At 39.7% G+C, this 18685-nt stretch overlaps 1 protein-coding gene across 1 annotated transcript in view; it reads left to right on the top strand.

Moving 5' to 3' along the window:
• gfra2b (GDNF family receptor alpha 2b) overlaps window positions 1-18685 on the top strand; it is a 99414-nt gene that overhangs the window by 50367 nt on the left and 30362 nt on the right. The window contains exons 4-5 of the mRNA XM_055019415.1: window positions 7929-8128; window positions 10122-10309. Coding sequence (XP_054875390.1) covers window positions 7929-8128; window positions 10122-10309 — 388 coding nt within the window. The remainder of the gene's footprint in view (window positions 1-7928; window positions 8129-10121; window positions 10310-18685) is intronic.

Genomic DNA, 18685 nt, shown 5'->3' with positions numbered 1-18685 from the left:
ACCGGCATGATACCCAGATACACAAAGACTCAGAGATACAGGCTACAAAGATGCAAAGATACCCAGAGACACAAAGACTCAGAGACAGGCTACAAAGATACCCAGACACACAAAGACTCAGAGATACAGGCTACAAAGATGCAAAGATACCCAGAGACACAAAGACTCAGAGATACAGGCTACAAAGATGCAAAGATACCCAGAGACACAAAGACTCAGAGACACAGTCTACAAAGATACCCAGAGACACAAAGACTCAGAGACACAGTCTACAATGATACTCAGAGACACAAAGTCTCAGAGACACAGGCTATAAAGACACAGATACAGGATTCAGATTCATCTGTAGAAACCCAGCTGTCATAATGGATTGAAAATATAAAATCAATCAGTCAGAAGGTCCTGATCTCATAAATGTAGATCAGCTGTAGTTCCTGGTTGGTCCACCAGGTGGAGCCTCTTCCTGTTTTATCCTGTAGAGACCAGAGGAGGTTAAAGCAGAGAGCATTGTGGGAGTTTAGCAGCAACGGGCACCATGACAAAGACTCCTCAGGAGGTTAATGACCAGAGCTAGTTTAGCATTGAGGCTAACGTTGTGTAGCTGCTGTTATGGAGAAAACCTTGTGGGTTTTTTTGTCGTTTTGTTTCTTGCTTTTGTCGTTTTTGTCTCATTTTTGGAATATTTTGTCTCGTTTTTGTCGTTTGTCCATTTTTTGTTGTTTTTGTAACTTTTCTGTCGAATTTTTTTCTCTTTTTTTGTTTCATGTCATTTGTCTCATTTTTTGTCATTTTGTTTCTCATTTGTGTCATTTTGAGTCTCATTTTTGGAATATTTTGTCTCGTTTTTGTCGTTTTGTGTCCTTTTTTGTTTTGTTTTTTCATGTCATTTGTCCATTTTTTGTCTTTTTTTGTCTCATTTTTCTAATACTGTGTCTTGTTTTTGTTGTTTTTTTGTCTTTTTTTTGTCTGACGTTTGATCCTCCAGTAAATCCTCTCTGGTTCAGTTCCTGATGACTAAATGTTATGTTCCTTTTTAGACACTCTGTGATCTGGAAGTTGTTGGGTGGAAATGATAAACTGAGGCTTAAAGTTGTTGATTTTTTATTTATCGGTTATTCTGCTGTGATTTTAACTGGGCTGGATGTGGAACCTGGACTAAGATGGGTTTGACATCCTTATCTAAATATAAAGCAGCTGATTTTCTATCAGTTTTAGGCTGCATCAGTTGATGTCTGTGAATATCATCAGCTAAACATCTGAGAAAGGCGTCTAATTGATATTTTTCTGAGCTTTAGAATCTCTCCTCGTGGTGTTGCTCTCCTGATTTCTGGTTTTACTCCTTACTTTTTTGCCTTTACTCCTTTTCCTCTGCCCAGTTTTTGGCCTTTACTCCTCTTCCTCTGCCCAGTTTTTTTGCCTTGCAGGAGGCTTTGACTTGGCGGCTCGTCACCAGGAGGCGTTAATCTGGAGCCGCTCGCTGTTTGCTGATAAAGATAAGTGAGAGGAGACTGTGGAAATGCCACCACGGCTCACTGTAAAGGGCTTTGCCGGGTCAAGGTTCCAGCTGTCCATCCCATTAGACTCGTCTGATTGGACGTGTTGGACGGAGCTTAGCTTGTGTTGACACTCAGCGCTGGTGTGACGCTCCTGATTGGATCTCTGGGTGGCTCTACGGAAAATAAAAACTGAAGAAGAAGTTTCATGTTCTGGTTGACACGTTTGGATGTAAAATGGTTAAAATCCGCTCCAAATATCAGAATTGGACGTTTCGATTCTGAGTTTGAAGGTCGACTAAAGGATGACGGCTGTAAAAATGTAAAATTCATGTTGGAGTGACCCCAGGTGGAAACACCAGAGGAAGGATTTCATTATTTCTGATACCAAAACATCGTTAAACACTCTAAAGTTGATTTTCTACTCCAGGAACCAATTTAAGTTCCATAGAAATTATTGAAAAGTTTCTGCTCAGGTTCTGTCTGAAAGTTTAAGAAGATGGATGCAAATTTAAACCGTTTACTGAACCGACAGTCAGCAGCTTTATCAATCAGACCACGAAACTACAGCGGATGTCATTCCATGGGCCAATAAATCTACTTTAGTAGGGATGTTTTGATCATTTTTTAGATGTTTTTTGCTTATAATCCGATCTGAGACATTTAATGTTTAGTTTCTACCAACAGCCATTAAAGGAGCACCATGACAGAGACTCCTATGAGACTTACTGACAGTAACACATCTGACGATTGTTTTTATTGTGTTTTATTTGCGTTTCTCCTGGACTGATGAAGTTCTGAGGCTCAGAAATGATGGAAAAAGTCCATTAAAAAGTGATAAATCTGGACCCACTTCTATGGACTTCAAGGACCTGGAATGTTCTAAGTGAGACTAAACTTAAAGACTGGAAGCAGGAAAGGAGAATGTCCCCTGGAGAAAGTTCTAGAGTAGACCTACCGACAACTGGAGAAAGTTCTAGAGTAGATCTACCGACATCTGGAGAAAGTTCTAGAGTAGACCCACCAACAACTGGAGAAAGTTCGAGTAGATCTACCGACAACTGGAGAAAGTTCTAGAGTAGATCTACCAACAACTGGAGAAAGTTCTAGAGTAGACCTACCAACAACTGGAGAAAGTTCTAGAGTAGACCTACTGACAACTGGAGAAAGTTCTAGAGTAGACCTACCGACATCTGGAGAAAGGTCTAGGGTAGACCTACCTACAACTGGAGAAAGTTCTAGAGTAGACCTACCGACATCTGGAGAAAGTTCTAGAGTAGACCTACCGACAACTGGAGGAAGTTCTAGAGTAGACCTACCGACAAATGTCCAGTTGTCGGTAGGTCTACTATAGAACTTTTTCCAGGGGACGTTCTCCTCTATGGACTTCAAGGACCTGGAACTCTGGAAATATCCCCAGTCTGAAGGTAGAACTCTGATCATTGATGAAGTTACTTGAGATGAAGAACCAGATGTTCTGAGGAGGTCAGGAAGGAACTTTAGTCCTATTTGGTTATATTTTTGTGCTGAATTTGAGTTTCTGTCACAATTTCTCCTGTTTTGTGGTAATTTTGGTACTTTTAGTGGTGATTTTGGGTGTTTTTCCTGGCATATTTGAACCTTTCAATCTATTTTTGGATCTTTTTGTGCTGATTTTGTGATTTTTGTGGCAGTTTGGACCCTGTTTGAGGTGATTTTGTCTCTAGTTGTGCTAGTTTTGGCCTCTTTGTGGTCATTTTGCATCTTTTTGTGAAAATTATGTGTTTTTTGTGATATATTTACCTCTTTGTGATGATATTCGGTGATTTTATGGTAATTTTGCACCATTTTATAGTGATTTATCTATGTTTGTGGTAATTGTAATGTTTTTTAAGTTTTTGTGCAAGTTTTGCACCTTTTTGTGTAAATTTTATTTTTTGTGCTGCTTTTTATTTCATTGTGGTAATTTTTGTCGGTTTTTTTTGGCGATTCGGCCTCTTTTTGTGGTAATTTTCCAGCTTTTTTAGTTGTTTTAGTTGCAGTTTTTTTCAAGGTAGAGCTCTGATCATTAATAAAGTTGCTGGAGATGACGAACCAGATGGTTCTTGGTGGTAATTTTTGCTTTTTTTATTGGAGATTTTGTGTCTTTTCGTGGTGTATTCACCTATTTTCTTAGTGATTTGGGGTCATTCTGTGGTAGTTTTGCACCTTTTTGTGCTGATTTTGTGTTTTTTGTAGCAGTTTGGACCCTGTTTGAGGTGATTTTGTCTCTAGTTGTGGTAGTTTTGGTCTCTTTATGGTCATTTTGCATCTTTTTATAGTATATTTACCTCTTTTTGTGGTGATTCTTGGTCTTTTTGTTCTGATTTTGTATTTTGTTGTAGTACTTTTGGCCTTTGTTAGTGGTTTGGCCACTTTTTGCTATGATTTCATGGTAATTTTGCATCTTTTTGTAGTGATTTTGTATGTTTGTGGTAATCGTACATCTTTGTGGTAATTTAGGGTCATTCTGTGGTAGTTTTGGCCTTTTTGTGGTCATTTTGCATCTTTTTGTGTACATTTTGTGTCTTTTTGTGGTGATTCTGTAATGTCGCCTGGCCAGAATAGTCAAGGAAGGTGGTAGGCAGACAGACTCAGCAGACTTCTTGAGTGCCAAAGAGGTGCAGATTTTATTTTACAGTGCTTCTCCATTAATGTGAAAATTAGTTACAAAACAATACAAAAGAATTTACACAGAAAAATAATTTCAAAAATAATCTCGTGGCTATTCAACAGAAAAAAACTCACATTGAGGCAGCCAAATCTTTATTCCTTATATAGGGCTTTCAATTCACACCTATTCACTTTAGCTCTACCATGATGCAGCACGGTGATCTACTGTTTAACCGAGATACAAACAACTCAGTGAACAGCATAACCATACACACTACAAACCCACAGGAATTTATAAATGGCTTCCTGCAAGTGTATATGTAAAAGCATTACTGCTTAATGCTTTTAATACAAAAGAAACAATAATTCAAAAAAAAAAAACCCTCCACTTGGTCTGGTCCAGTGATGTCACGCTGACATCAGCAACACCATAAATTCATGAAGTGCTGAGCCAGCCTCCTCCCAAACACTAGTCTTTCATAGTGAACCAGAACAAAGGAACAAAGAAAGGTAAGTATGAACAAAGGAACAAGTTCTCACCCATTTTGTCACAGATTGTGTAGTTCTTTGTGGTAATTTTCGCCCTTTTTTGGCAGTTTGGTCTCTTTTTGTGTAGATTTTGTATCTTTTGTGGTTCTTTTTGGTCTTTTTTGCTGCTTTTTATTTCTTTGTGGTAGTTTTTGTCCTTTTTTGGCAGTTTGGTCTCTTTTTGTGGTAATTTTCCAGGTTTTTTAGTGCTTTTAGTTGCAGTTTTTTTCAAGGTAGAACTCTGATCATTGATGAAGTTACTGGAGATGAAGAACCAGATGGTTCTTTGGGGCGATTTTGACTCTTTTTGTGAAGATTTTGAGTCTGTGGTAATTTTGCTTGTCTCTTTGTTGTATATTCACCTATTTTTGTGGTAGTTTTGTGGTGATTTTGCACCTTTTTGTCTAGACTTTGTGTATTTTGTGGGTCTTTTTTGCTGGTTTTTATTTCTTTGTGATAGTTTTGGCCCTTTTTTGGTGATTTGGTCTCTTTTTGCGGTTATTATTCAGCTTTTTTAGTTATTTTAATTGCTTTTTTTAAAATATAAGTAGAACTCTGATCATTAATAAAGTTACTGGAGATGAAGAACCAGATGATCCTGATGCGTTCATCTGTTTCTCCAGAACTTCAGACCCTTTAAATGCATACGGTCGGTCATTTAAACCACTGGCAGAACATTTCAGACAGCATCTATTTTCTGATGATGATAGCTTGTGCAGAATAATTTAAGAGTGGAAGTGCTGAAGAAGCAGCTGCCGCCCTGAACTCTGTCCAACTCTAAAGTTTCTTCAGAGCCGAGAGGTTTCTCATTTAGAATCAGGCTCTGGGAGGAAGAAGCCCTCGAACAGAACCCACCATCTGTCTCCACACAGACCTGTTGGACATTCTCGTCTGTCCTCCACGCTTTATTACTCCCCACTTACACTCCACTTTAGATTTCATCGGCCAGGCTGTTAGCGGTAAACACAGCTTCACCGACTCTGCATCAGCTGCTCCGTCCGTCCGTCCGTCCGTCCGTCCGTCCGGATGTCGAACACTTTGAGCTTCACGTTTGGATTAATGAGTCTGACTCAGTGATGTTCTGGAGGACGTGTCGTAGTCCAGCAGCAGGAGACGCTGACCAGATTTAAACCGACGCTACTGATCAGCATGTTCATACATTATTCACTTCCTGTCTGGAGCTTTGATTGTGTTTGCGAGTGAAGTGGAGCCAGAAACTGAAGCTGCCATGTTGTGTTACATCTACAGCCAGAGAGATGAAGAAACGTCAACACACACCTGTTAACTACACAAAACCCAGCCGAAACACAAAAATGTCCACAAAAAGATGAAAAAGACACAACACATCTGCAAAGAGACACAAAGCAACCACAAAGACACATAAAACAACTACAACCAAAACGAAAAACAAAATGACTACAAAGATGTGCAAAACAAAATGTTAAACAACCTCTAAGACATACAAAAGTACCACTGATGCAGCAAGACACACAAAAATACGCAAAACAAATACCAAATGAGACAAAACGTCAACACAAAATGACCGCAGAGACAAAATGGACACAAAAAATCCATAGAGATTCAAAACTGCAACACAAATAGAAAAACAACTACAAAGACTCACAAAAACACCAGACAGACACATAAACTCCAAACTAACTGAAGTTGTTGTGTTTCTTCTGTTAGTTCAGTCTGATGGATATAAATGATAATAGTAATAAATAGGAACACTGAATCTCTGCAGCTTCATTTCTGTCCTGAACTGAAACCTTCTGGTCACAGAAACCTCATTAGTACAGACATCATCCTTGTTTTCAGCTTCATTCGTCCTCGTCCTCTGAGCCACTGTGAGGAAGTGGACGTGGAGTTGGCTGGACGCCTAATTTAGAAGAACTGGAGTCAGAAACAAGCTGGACAAAGAGACGCCACTTTAAAACACTCCAGTATTTAATTAGAAATGAGGAGAATGTTTTTTATAAGATCTGGCAGCTGCTCCTCTACAGAAGGTCAGACTGGTTCGTTCATCTCCAGCAATCGTTCACACCATGTTTTCTCTCTTTTCCTTTAAATGTTTCACCAGCTGAACCTCAGGCTTTTGGCTGTGTGTATTTCTGCAAAAAAATCGATAAAAGACCACAAAGATACACACAAAGTCCTCAAAAGAGACACAAAACCACCACAAACAGATGAGATGACCACTAGTTAACACAAAAAACACATAGATAGATCAATAGATAGATAGACTATAGATAGATAGATAGATAGATAGATAGATAGATAGATAGATAGATAGATAGATAGACTATAGATAGATAGACTATAGATAGATAGATAGATAGATAGATAGATAGATAGATAGATAGATAGATAGATAGATAGATAGATAGATAGATAGATAGACTATAGATAGATAGATAGATAGATAGATAGATAGATAGATAGATAGATAGACTATAGATAGATAGACTATAGATAGATAGATAGATAGATAGATAGATAGATAGATAGATAGATAGATAGATAGATAGATAGACTATAGATAGATAGACTATAGATAGATAGATAGATAGATAGATAGACTATAGATAGATAGACTATAGATAGATAGATAGATAGATAGATAGATAGATAGATAGATAGATAGACTATAGATAGATAGATAGATAGATAGATAGATAGATAGACTATAGATAGATAGATAGATAGATAGATAGATAGATAGATAGATAGATAGATAGACTATAGATAGATAGATAGACTATAGATAGATAGATAGATAGATAGATAGATAGATAGATAGACTATAGATAGATAGATAGACTATAGATAGATAGATAGATAGATAGATAGATAGATAGATAGATAGATAGATAGATAGACTATAGATAGATAGACTATAGATAGATAGATAGATAGATAGATATATTCCAGTGCCACAGCAGTTTCAGAACAGACATACTTGGGCACATGGGGTCGCTGGAGGATCTTGGGTTGCTGTATTGCATCTATTTTGGTCAGTTTTAGTATCATTATGGTCGCTTTGTGTCTTTTGGCAGACATTTTGTGTCTCTTTGTGGTCGTTTTGCATCTATTTGTAGTGATTAATCACAAAAATATGAATCAAGCTTTAAAATTTAAAACTCTTGGTGGTTTTAGAACAATCTTTAAAACAGTAAACTGATTTTAACTTTTGTGATGAGAGATATTTTAACTTCAGATGGCGGTGTTTGTACGTTTAAATATGAGTAAACCTCCTTTCTTCTTCTTCCTGTTCAGACTCATCCCTGTCCAAGATGAGCCCCTGCTCCGAGGCTGGGAAACCCTGTAACCCGTGTCTGGACGCGGCCAAAGCGTGTAACCTGAACGAGACGTGTAAACGCCTGCGGTCCGCCTACAACTCCATCTGCAGCAAGGCCACGCCCCCACAGGCCACCTCTGCCAATCAGGAGCCCTGCAGCAGGAAGAGGTGTCAGAAGGTGGGTTTGATGTAAAATAACCTCCGAGATGGTTGTTTAGTGTTTCTTTGTGGTCGTTTTGTGTCTCTTTGTGGTGGTTTTCCGTCTCTTTGTGGTTGTTTAGTGTTTCTTTGTGGTGGCTTTGCGTCTCTTTGTGGTGGTTTTGCATCTCTTTGTGGTTGTTTTGCGTCTCTTTGTGGTTGTTTTGCGTCTCTGTGGTCGTGTTGTGTCTCTTTGTGGTAGTTTTCTGTCTCTTTGTGGTTGTTTTGTGTCTCGGTTATTATTTTGTGTCGCTTTGTGGTTGTTTTGTGTCTCTTTGTGTTTGTTTATGTCTCTTTGTGGTCGTTTTCTGTCTCTTTGTGGTTGTTTTGTGTCTCGGTTATTATTTTGTGTCTCTTTGTAGTTGTTTTGTGTCTCTTTGTGTTTGTTTATGTCTCTTTGTGGTCGTTTTCTGTCTCTTTGTGGTTGTTTTTTGTCTTTGTGGTTATTTTGTGTCTCTTTGTAGTTATTGTGTGTCTCTTTGTGGACATTTTGTGTGATTATTGTGATGTATCTTGTGTGTCCACAGTGTAAATGAGAATCAGTGTTTCCTAAATAAACTGCAGCCTCTCTGTATTTTAATATTCAGTGATAATTAAACGTGATGCTAATCTCTGATGATTGAACAGTTTTCTGAGGATTTTAATCAAAATATGAATTGAATGAATTTTTATGCATATTTTTCCTCTTATGTGTTTAAAATTTATGACATTTTCTCACTGTTTAGTTTGCCTCTGAATGTGTCTAAACACAGTAAATGATTCATCAGATCTGGACTAAATATATACATTTATTAATGTATTAATGCATTATATATGCAGTACATATACAGCCGTGTATCACTGACATACAGACCTTCATACAGCCGACATGTAAGAAACATGTATGACATAAACAGCTATTTCAGATACAGTATGTTGTGTGTGTTACAGCAGCAATACACAACAAGATAATGACACGACAAATACAGAAAATACTCATTTAACTGCAACAAATAGATGTTATTGGCCGATATATCAAAAAACCAAAGAAGAAAAATAACAATCCATACAAGACGACAACAGACACAAAACGACCACAAAGAGAAGCAAAACAACCACAAAGAGACACAAAACGACCACAAAGAGACACAAAACGACCACAAAGAGACACAAAACAACCACAAAAAGACACAAAACAACCACAAAAAGACACAAAACTACCACAGACACAAAACAACCACAGAGACACAAAACGACCACAAAGAGACACAAAACAACCACAGAGAGAAAAAACAACTCGCTTAATTAACTCATCTTTATTGTTTATTGATTAACTAGATTTTATTCCTGGTTTTCATTCTCTGATTAACTTGTTTTCTGGTCTTTATTCTGTATTAATTAACCCGTCTTTAACTTGTTTTCTCTCCAGGCTCTCCGTCAGTTTTTTGATTAACTCATCTTTAATTTGTCTTCAACTTGTATTATCTCATGTTAAAGCGTCTTTAACTCATCTTTAACTCATCTTTAACTCGTATTAACTCGTCTTTAACTTGTTTTTCCTCCGGGCTCTCTGTCAGTTCTTTGAGCGGGTCTCCTGGGAGCTCAGCTATCCTCTGCTGTTCTGTTCCTGTCCGGACCAGGCCTGATTAACTCTTATTAACTCGTCTTTAACTCGTATTAACTCGTCTTTAACTTGTTTCTCCTCCAGGCTCTCTGTCAGTTCTTTGAGCGGGTCTCCTGGGAGCTCAGCTATCCTCTGCTGTTCTGTTCCTGTCCAGACCAGGCCTGATTAACTCTTATTAACTTGTCTTTAACTCGTATTAACTCGTCTTTAACTTGTTTCTCCTCCAGGCTCTCTGTCAGTTCTTTGAGCGGGTCTCCTGGGAGCTCAGCTATCCTCTGCTGTTTTGTTCCTGTCCAGACCAGGCCTGATTAACTCGTATTAACTCATCTTTAACTCGTATTAACTCGTCTTTAACTTGTATCTCCTCCAGGCTCTCCGTCAGTTCTTTGAGCGGGTCTCCTGGGAGCTCAGCTATCCTCTGCTGTTCTGTTCCTGTCCAGACCAGGCCTGTGCGGAACGCCGCCGTCGGACCATCGTTCCGTCCTGCAGTCACCAAGAACGCCACAAACCGTCCTGCCTGGAGCTGAGGCGCACCTGTCGCTCCGACGCCCTCTGCAGGTGAGACGCCGTCAGCCGGCAGCCAATCAGGGAGAAGAGGAGCTGGAGAGCTTCATTAGAGAATAATCTGAGCTCTCAGGACGGAATTAAGGATTTGATTAATAAAGGTTAGAGATGAGGGAGGAAGGAGGGAGATGGGATCAGCCAGGTGTCCTTAAGGAGGAAGCGATGTGATTGGTCGACTGCTCCTGCATAAATATGAGCTGAGCAGAGCGACGGATGCAGCAGAGTTCTACTAGAGGAGGATGGAAACCTCCATCAGAACCAGATCAGCGGGTTTATCAAGTAAATAATGACAGAAAACCTCCATCAGAACCAGAGCAGGTCTCTTCTGTTTGTCTGAACCAGCAGGTAAATAATCAAACATCATCCCAGGAATAGTTTTTATTGATCAGTGGTAAATATTCACCTTTAAAACAGAAGATTCTCCAGACAGTCTGCAGGTAGATTCATGATAGATTCTGCTTTAATGACAACAGAGACACATACAGTTACCACAAAGACTCGCAAAATCACCACAAAGACACAAAACAACAAGAAAGACACAAAACATTGTCTAACAGACACAAAATGACACTAATGATGCTCAAACTGACCACAAATAGACACAAAATGGCAGAAAAACACATTAAACAACAGCAAAGACACAAGAAACTACACCAAAAAGACACAAAATGACAACAAAGACACACAAAAGACAGGAAATACAAAAATATATTTTTATATATATATGTATATATACACATATATATAAATTAAATAAAACTGAAAAATCTGAAAAATATAAATACGTCTGAAAAACATGAATAAAATATGCAATAAAATGTGACTAAAATGTTTAAAAAAATATGATTAAAATGTTAGAAAAAAAGAAAATGTCAGAAAAACATCAATGAAATATCTGAAAAATATGAAGAATATATCTTTAAATTATTCATTAGATTTTTTGAAAATGTGAATGATTACTGCTGTTTCTGTGAACAAAGATCCGTGGTTGTCGGTGTTTGTGGAACCACAGAAGATGCTTTCATTGGTTGAACCTCAGAGCTTCATCTGCATGTGAAAGACGGTTTCTGTCCAGCAGCCAAGTCGGTTTCCTGTGAGTTTATCTGAGAATCTGCAGCTCAGAGTTCATCCTTCACCCAGCGAACATTCAAATCTACAACATGGAATTAAAGGTTAACACCCAGGTGTGACTTAAAGGTTAACATTTAAGTCACAGAAAAAAATCTAACAACTGGTTAAATTGTGGGGGTGTTTCTGAGTCCCATCAATTCCTGCCGCCTGCCACACGTTTAGATCATGTGATCTGGTATCCGTAAAGAACGTACACATGATTTCTGCCACAATTTTTTTAAGATTTCATCCGTCAGAAATGATTCAACGACTGAGCAGCCTTGGAGGAGGACGGCGCTGTGCTTTTCTAGTTGTACATCTTCTTTGGTTGTTTAATGTCTCATTTTGGTAGTTTTACATGTTTTTTTGGTTCTTTTATGACACATTTTGGTCGCTTTATGTCTTTCTGTGGTCTTTGTATGTCCCATTTTAGTTGTTTTATGTCTTTTTAGGTTCTTTTATGTCCAGTTTTGGTAGTTTTGCGTGTTTTTTGGTTGTTTAATATGGTTCTTTTGTGTCTCTTTGAGGTCGTTTTGTGACTGAGGTTGTTTTGTGTGTGTTTGTGGTTGTTTTGTGTCTCTTTGTGGTTGATTTGTGTGTTTTGTGGTCATTTTGTGTCTCTTTATATCATTTTGTGTCTAGTTGTAGTCGTTTTGTGTCTCTTTGTGGTCATTTGTGTGTTTTTTCTTTTGTTTCCTGTTGTGTTCCTCTGTCGTGTTGTGTGTCTGTGTGTGATGTTGTGTGTCTGTGTGTGATGTTGTGTGTCTATGTGTGATGTTGTGTGTCTCTGTGTGATGTTGTGTGTCTGTGTGTGATGTTGTGTGTCTCTGTGTGATGCTGTGTGTCTGTGTGTGATGTTGTGTGTCTCTGTGTGATGTTGTGTGTCTCTGTGTGATGCTGTGTGTCTGTGTGTGATGTTGTGTGTGTCTGTGTGATATTGTGTGTCTCTGTGTGATGTTGTGTGTCTGTGTATGATGTGTGTCTCTGTGTGATGTTGTGTGTCTCTGTGTGATGTTGTGTGTCTCTGTGTGATGTTGTGTGTCTGTGTGTGATGTTGTGTGTCTGTGTGTGATGTTGTGTGTCTGTGATGTTGTGTGTCTGTGTGTGATGCTGTGTGTCTGTGTGTGATGCTGTGTGTCTGTGTGTGATGCTGTGTGTCTGTGTGATGTTGTGTGTCTCTGTTTGATGTGTGTCTGTGTGTGATGTTGTGTGTCTGTGTGTGATGTTGTGTGTCTGTAGCAGCAGCTTCAGTATCTTCCCCTCAGTTGAGTCCTAAGTGGCCGTTCGCCTCCTTTTAGTCTCCATTAACCTCCCAGCAGAGAACTGTAGACTCCCGTGGCCCCTGAAGGCATCACGGAGCGTTCGGTCGCCCGCTGAGCGTCGGAGCAGGAGGGAGGCTCAGACTGACACCAGCACTAATTAAATGTGGAGTCTGGCAGCAGAAATACAGCAGCAGCCAGCAGGGATCCAAGAGCTTTCTGTTCCTAAAGAGGCCATTAGCATTTCAATGAGCCGCCACACCTGAAAGTACAGGTTAGAATCTATGAACCTGAAAGTACAGGTTAGAATCTATGAACCTGAAAGTACAGGTTAGAATCTATGAACCTGAAAGTACAGGTTAGAATCTATGAACCTGAAAGTACAGGTTAGAATCTATGAACCTGAAAGTACAGGTTAGAATCTATGAACCTGAAAGTACAGGTTAGAATCTATGAACCTGAAAGTACAGGTTAGAATCTATGAACCTGAAAGTACAGGTTAGAATCTATGAACCTGCAGCTACACACCAGGTTAGAATCTATGGACCTGCAGCTACACACCAGGTTAGAATCTATGGACCTGCAGCTACACACCAGGTTAGAATCCATGTCTGCGGCTCCTCGGACAGCGATGGAGGAAAATCCTGACCCAGACTAGACTGGAGACAGACCATTTCATGCTGCTGACAGAAGAATCAGCTGAACGATTAAATAACACACATGGAGATATAGAGTGAACCAACAATAACTCATCTCAGCTTTGGTTTGCCGTGCTTTTTGTGGTCATTTTGTTGATTTGTGGTGGTTTTGTGACTTTTTATGGTGGTTTTGTGTGTCTTTGTGGTTGTTTTTTGTCTCTTTGTGGTTGTTTTGTGTCTTCGTGGACATTTTGTATATTTTATTGTCGTTTTGTGTATATTTGTGGGTGTTTTGTGTCTCTTTGTGTTCGTTTTTTGCCTGTTTGTTGTTGTTTTGTGTGTTTTTGTGGTTATTTTGTGTATTTTTTTGGTGTTTTATGCCTCTCTGTCTAATTATGGTTGTTTTGTGTGTTTGTCGTCATTTTACATCATTTGTTGTATTTTTGTAACTTTGAGTTAGTTTTTTTTCGTCAAACACAAACAGACCTGACCTGTTGAGGTAAATCAGGACAGGTGAACCCACTGAGAACCAGCAGAACCAGTAGAACCAGTAAAGTGACGGAGTCTGACTCGTCCTGATGCTCGGCTCATCAGCTATGTGAATATGCAAATGAGCCGCCCCACTCAGGGACGCTTAATTAAGGAGAACATGGAGACGAAACAAAGCAGCTAATCAGCAAACAGAGACAGATGTGCGACGCAGACACACAACGGCAGCGTGTCGGGTTGGACTGCAGCGGAGGAAGAGCAGCCGCTACCTGCTGCTCTCAGCAAACAGTCGGCATTTACTCTCCGTAATGAGATCCCGGCCCTGGACGGGAATTATCTGCACAAACACAGGACAGGACTCCAATAAACAGCAGCGCTCCCGTAATTACAGGTCGAAAAGCGTCATCTGATTAGTTTCCTGAGCCGCAGAGATGAGCATGAAGGGCTGATAATTAAAGGGCCGGGCTGCAGAAACATCCCAAAGTCATCAGCAAACAGTCGGAGCAGCTCGAGTCTCTGAGCGACAGACTGAACAAAGTCTGCAAATCCAGCAAATTAAATCAGAGACTGGAGCGAGAATTCCTCACATTCATCAGAGTGGAGGTTCAGGAGGCCTTTAGAGATGCCGTTGTTGTTGTTGTTGTTGTTGTTGTTGTTGGATCCCTGCAGTCCTCAGGTGTTCTGGTTGGTTGATAATCTCTCATCAGTCGCTGGTTTTTCCTCCATCAGGAGATGAGTTCAGGATTAATTAACTGTTTTTGGCAGCAGATTAAACATCCAACTGGAATAATTTAGCATTTGCTGGGAGTCAGATGAACTCACAACATGTCAATCTGATAACACGACAACAGAAACGCACAAAAACAGCCACAAAGAGACAAAAAGAGACACTTTAAACACCAATAAAATACATAAAATATCCACAAAAACACACAAAGCAACTACAAACAGGCACAAAATGACAACAAAGAGACACAAAAAAGCCACAAAGAGACAACGCAACCACAAAGACGCACAAAACAACCACAGACACACAAAACAACCACAAAGAGACAAAACGACCACAAAGAGACACAAAAAAGCCACAAAGAGACAAAGCAACCACAAAGAGACATAAAACAACCACAGACACACAAAACAACCACAAAGAGACACAAAACAGCCACAAAGAGACACAAAACAGCAACAAAGACACAAAACAACCACAAAGACACAAAACAACCACAAAGAGACACAAAACAGCAACAAAGAGACAAAACAACCACAAAGACACACAAAACAACCACAAAGACACGCAAAACCACCAGAAAGAGACAAAACGACCACAAAGAGACACAAAAAAACAAAAACACACAAAATGAAGCGACTTTCTTAATCCTACAAACTCAACACGAGTCAACGATGTGAGACAATAATGTTTTGACTTCTAAAGAGTTCAGTGAGTTTTCAGGAGAATCACAGCAGAACCTCCTCTAAACGTTAAACCTTCAGCTGTGATGACATTTAAAGGATTTATATGGAAACACAACGTTACACAAACTGGTTTTCGAGGGATGTTCAGAGCAGCGAGTCTGGAGGATAATTAGGGTTTATTTCAGACTGAATGTTGTGTGTCTGTGTGTCAGAATAACGCTGCAGCTGATGTAGAAAACTGACCAAACTCTGAACAATCCAGAGAGTTAATGCAGCGACTGGATGTTCCAGCTGGATGAGTTCCTCTCAGTCAGACGCAAAATGAAATGAGTCATGTTTAGGAAAAACTGCAGAGCTTTCTCTGATGTACAATATATATAAGACACAACACAACAAGACAGAGACAAAGACACGAAATGACACAAACCAACCACAAAGAGACAAAAAACAGCCACAAAGAGGCAAAAAACAGCCACAAAGAGACACAAAACAGCCACAGAGACAAAAAACTGCCACAAAGAGACACAAAACAGCCACAAAGAGACACAAAACCAACCACAGAGAGATACAAAACAGCCACAGAGACACAAAACGACCACAGAGACACAAAACACCAAGAGACAAAAAACAACCACAAAGAGACACAAAACAACCACAAAGAGACACAAAACGACACAAAACGACCACAAAGAGACACAAAATGACCACAAAGAGACGCAAAACAAGCACGCACGTACACCGACTGGTTGTGTTGCTATCTGATGAGTTGGGTACTAGAGGCTGGTTGTGTGGGTTTTTCTGCCCTGGGTTGGGCTGTGAAGGCGTCAGGTTGTATTTTCTGCCCTGGGTTGGGCTGTGAAGGCGTCAGGTTGTATTTTCTGCCCTGGGTTGGGCTGTGAAGGCGTCAGGTTGTATTTTCTGCCCTGGGTTGGGTTGTGAAGGCGTCATTTTATTTTTCTGCCCTGGATTGTGCTGTGAAGGCGTCATTTTATTTTTCTGCCCTGGGTTGTGCTGTGAAGGCGTAAGTTGGGTTTATCTGCCCTGGGTTGTGCTGTGAAGGCGTCAGGTTGTATTTTCTGCCCTGGGTTGGGCTGTGAAGGCGTCAGGTTGTATTTTCTGCCCTAGGTTGGGCTGTGAAGGCGTCATTTTATTTTTCTGCCCTGGGTTGGGCTGTGAAGGCGTCAGGTTGTATTTTCTGCCCTGGGTTGGGCTGTGAAGGCGTCATTTTATTTTTCTGCCCTGGGTTGTGCTGTGAAGGCGTCAGGTTGTATTTTTTGCCCTGGGTTGTGCTGTGAAGGCGTCAGGTTGGGTGTAAACTGGGTAAAGATCCGTCCTCTCTGACCTCCAGCAGCTTCTCCATCAGAACCACCTCACTGACCAGGTAATGGAGCAACGCTGCCTCTGATCGGCTCCTTAAAACACCACAAGCAGTTTACCTCAGCACGCCTCAGTGCACAAGGGTGTGTGTGTGTGTGTGTGTGTGTGTGTGTGTGTGTGTGTGTGTGTGTGTGTGTGTGTGTGTGTGTGTCCTCCAGCTGATGGGGTCACCACCAACCTGATGAAAACTCAACATCTGCCGGATGTGTCCTGATGGAAACCAAAGACTTCATCAGAGGCTGAGAGACCTACAGCAGTAATACACTGTAGTACAATGTAGTATAGTATAGTACATGTAGTGTAGTATATAGTATATTATGCTATGTCTTCTGTCACTGTACTTTTTATATACTATACTATACTGTACTATACTATACTATACTATACTATACTATACTATACTATACTATACTATACTATACTATACTGCACTATACTATACTATACTATACTATACTATACTATACTATACTATACTATACTATACTATACTATACTATACTATACTATACTATACTATACTGCACTATACTATACTATACTATACTATACTATACTATACTATACTATACTATACTATACTATACTATACTATACTGCGCTATACTATGCTACGCTACACTACACTATACTACACTATTTAAAATGTACACAAAATATATAAACTGGCAGCAAAAAGAGACAAACATGATCACAAATCAAACATGAATAAAGATCTCCTGATGGTTCCTCCATGTGTTCCAGTCGGAAACTTCCAGGAAACCCGTTGGACGTGATGATTTCTGACATTTGTTTAAAGTTAGTAATCAAAGAAATTCAGCTTTAATTCCTGGTTTCCATCATTCTGACTGAGTCCTACTGACAGATTTCTGAGGTATCTCCTTCATTCTGGTTCCACAGAGCTGCTGGACTTTAAAAACGAACCAGAAGGTTAATAATCTAATAAATCGTCTCCACAAATACTTTTCTGCTCTGAATCGTTTGACTTTAGACATTTTTCTGCTAATTTTAGCTGCTGCTCCCATCATCTCAGGACAAGGACAGTAAGGTGAGAACTAACAGGATCGTTTTCTGTTCGTCCTGGAATATTTCTGGGTTTTAAAAGACGCCAGAGTTAGAGGAGACAAAGGAAACGCTGTGTGACGTCTGATGGATTGATCACTGACGAGGATCTGATACGAAGCTTCATTTCTGTGCACCCAGGAATAAATCTGGAAAGAAACGATGAAACCTGAACACACAAATATAAAACCTGATATTAAAGTCATGTTAAAAAGAATCTGAGGACGTTTCAGTGTGTTTGGACAAAATATTCTGTTGGATTCAAGATGAGTTGAGGATAAATATGCATCAGAAAAACTCCAGCTAGACATTAAAGGTGCAGAAAAACTAGTTTAACTTCACTTTAACCTCCTAGATGACCTAAATAATGATTCACATTTCAGCGTCTGATTCTCCTGAACTTTACAGAAACAAAAACAGAGCAGCAGCATTTTAAAGGCAGTAAAATATCACTGATGAAACACCGGCTTTGCTTGAAATGAAAGTAAAATGTAGTTTTTAAGACTGTTGTTGTTGGTCCAAACTTCATTCATATAAAAGATAAAACACAAAATAAGACCTGAGTCTTTGTTTGCAGCCGTCAAAATCATCTCTGACTGGATGTGTTTATCTACTGCACACTAGATTTGAGACACAAAACAACCACAAATACAAGCAAAAGAACGCCAAAAAGGCGCACAACAAGCGCAAAGAGACACAAAACAACCACAAAGAGACACAAAACAACCACAAAGAGACACAAAACAACCAACAACAACATTGGAGGTTTTGTGAGTCTGTTCCACACTGAGTGATGTGTGGGATATCGAAGGGTTAACGGAGTGTGGATTTATTTATTCTGAGGATAACTGAGTCGGTTCCAGCTGAGTGTAGATGAAGCGTGAGAGTCGGTAATGAGGGCGTTTAGACCCGACCTCGTTTTAATATTCTGCTGCTGTAAACATGAACGATGAACGACTGGAGGCAGAAACGAGACGCTAACGCTGGTCCAGGATCTGCAGGAGGACAGACCGCTACTTTAA

Source organism: Amphiprion ocellaris, chromosome 17, assembly GCF_022539595.1.
Source record: "Amphiprion ocellaris isolate individual 3 ecotype Okinawa chromosome 17, ASM2253959v1, whole genome shotgun sequence".
In the NCBI taxonomy this organism is placed as follows: domain Eukaryota; kingdom Metazoa; phylum Chordata; class Actinopteri; family Pomacentridae; genus Amphiprion; species Amphiprion ocellaris.
Note: the sequence above shows the minus strand (reverse complement) of the source record. Positions and strands in the feature narration are given on the sequence as shown.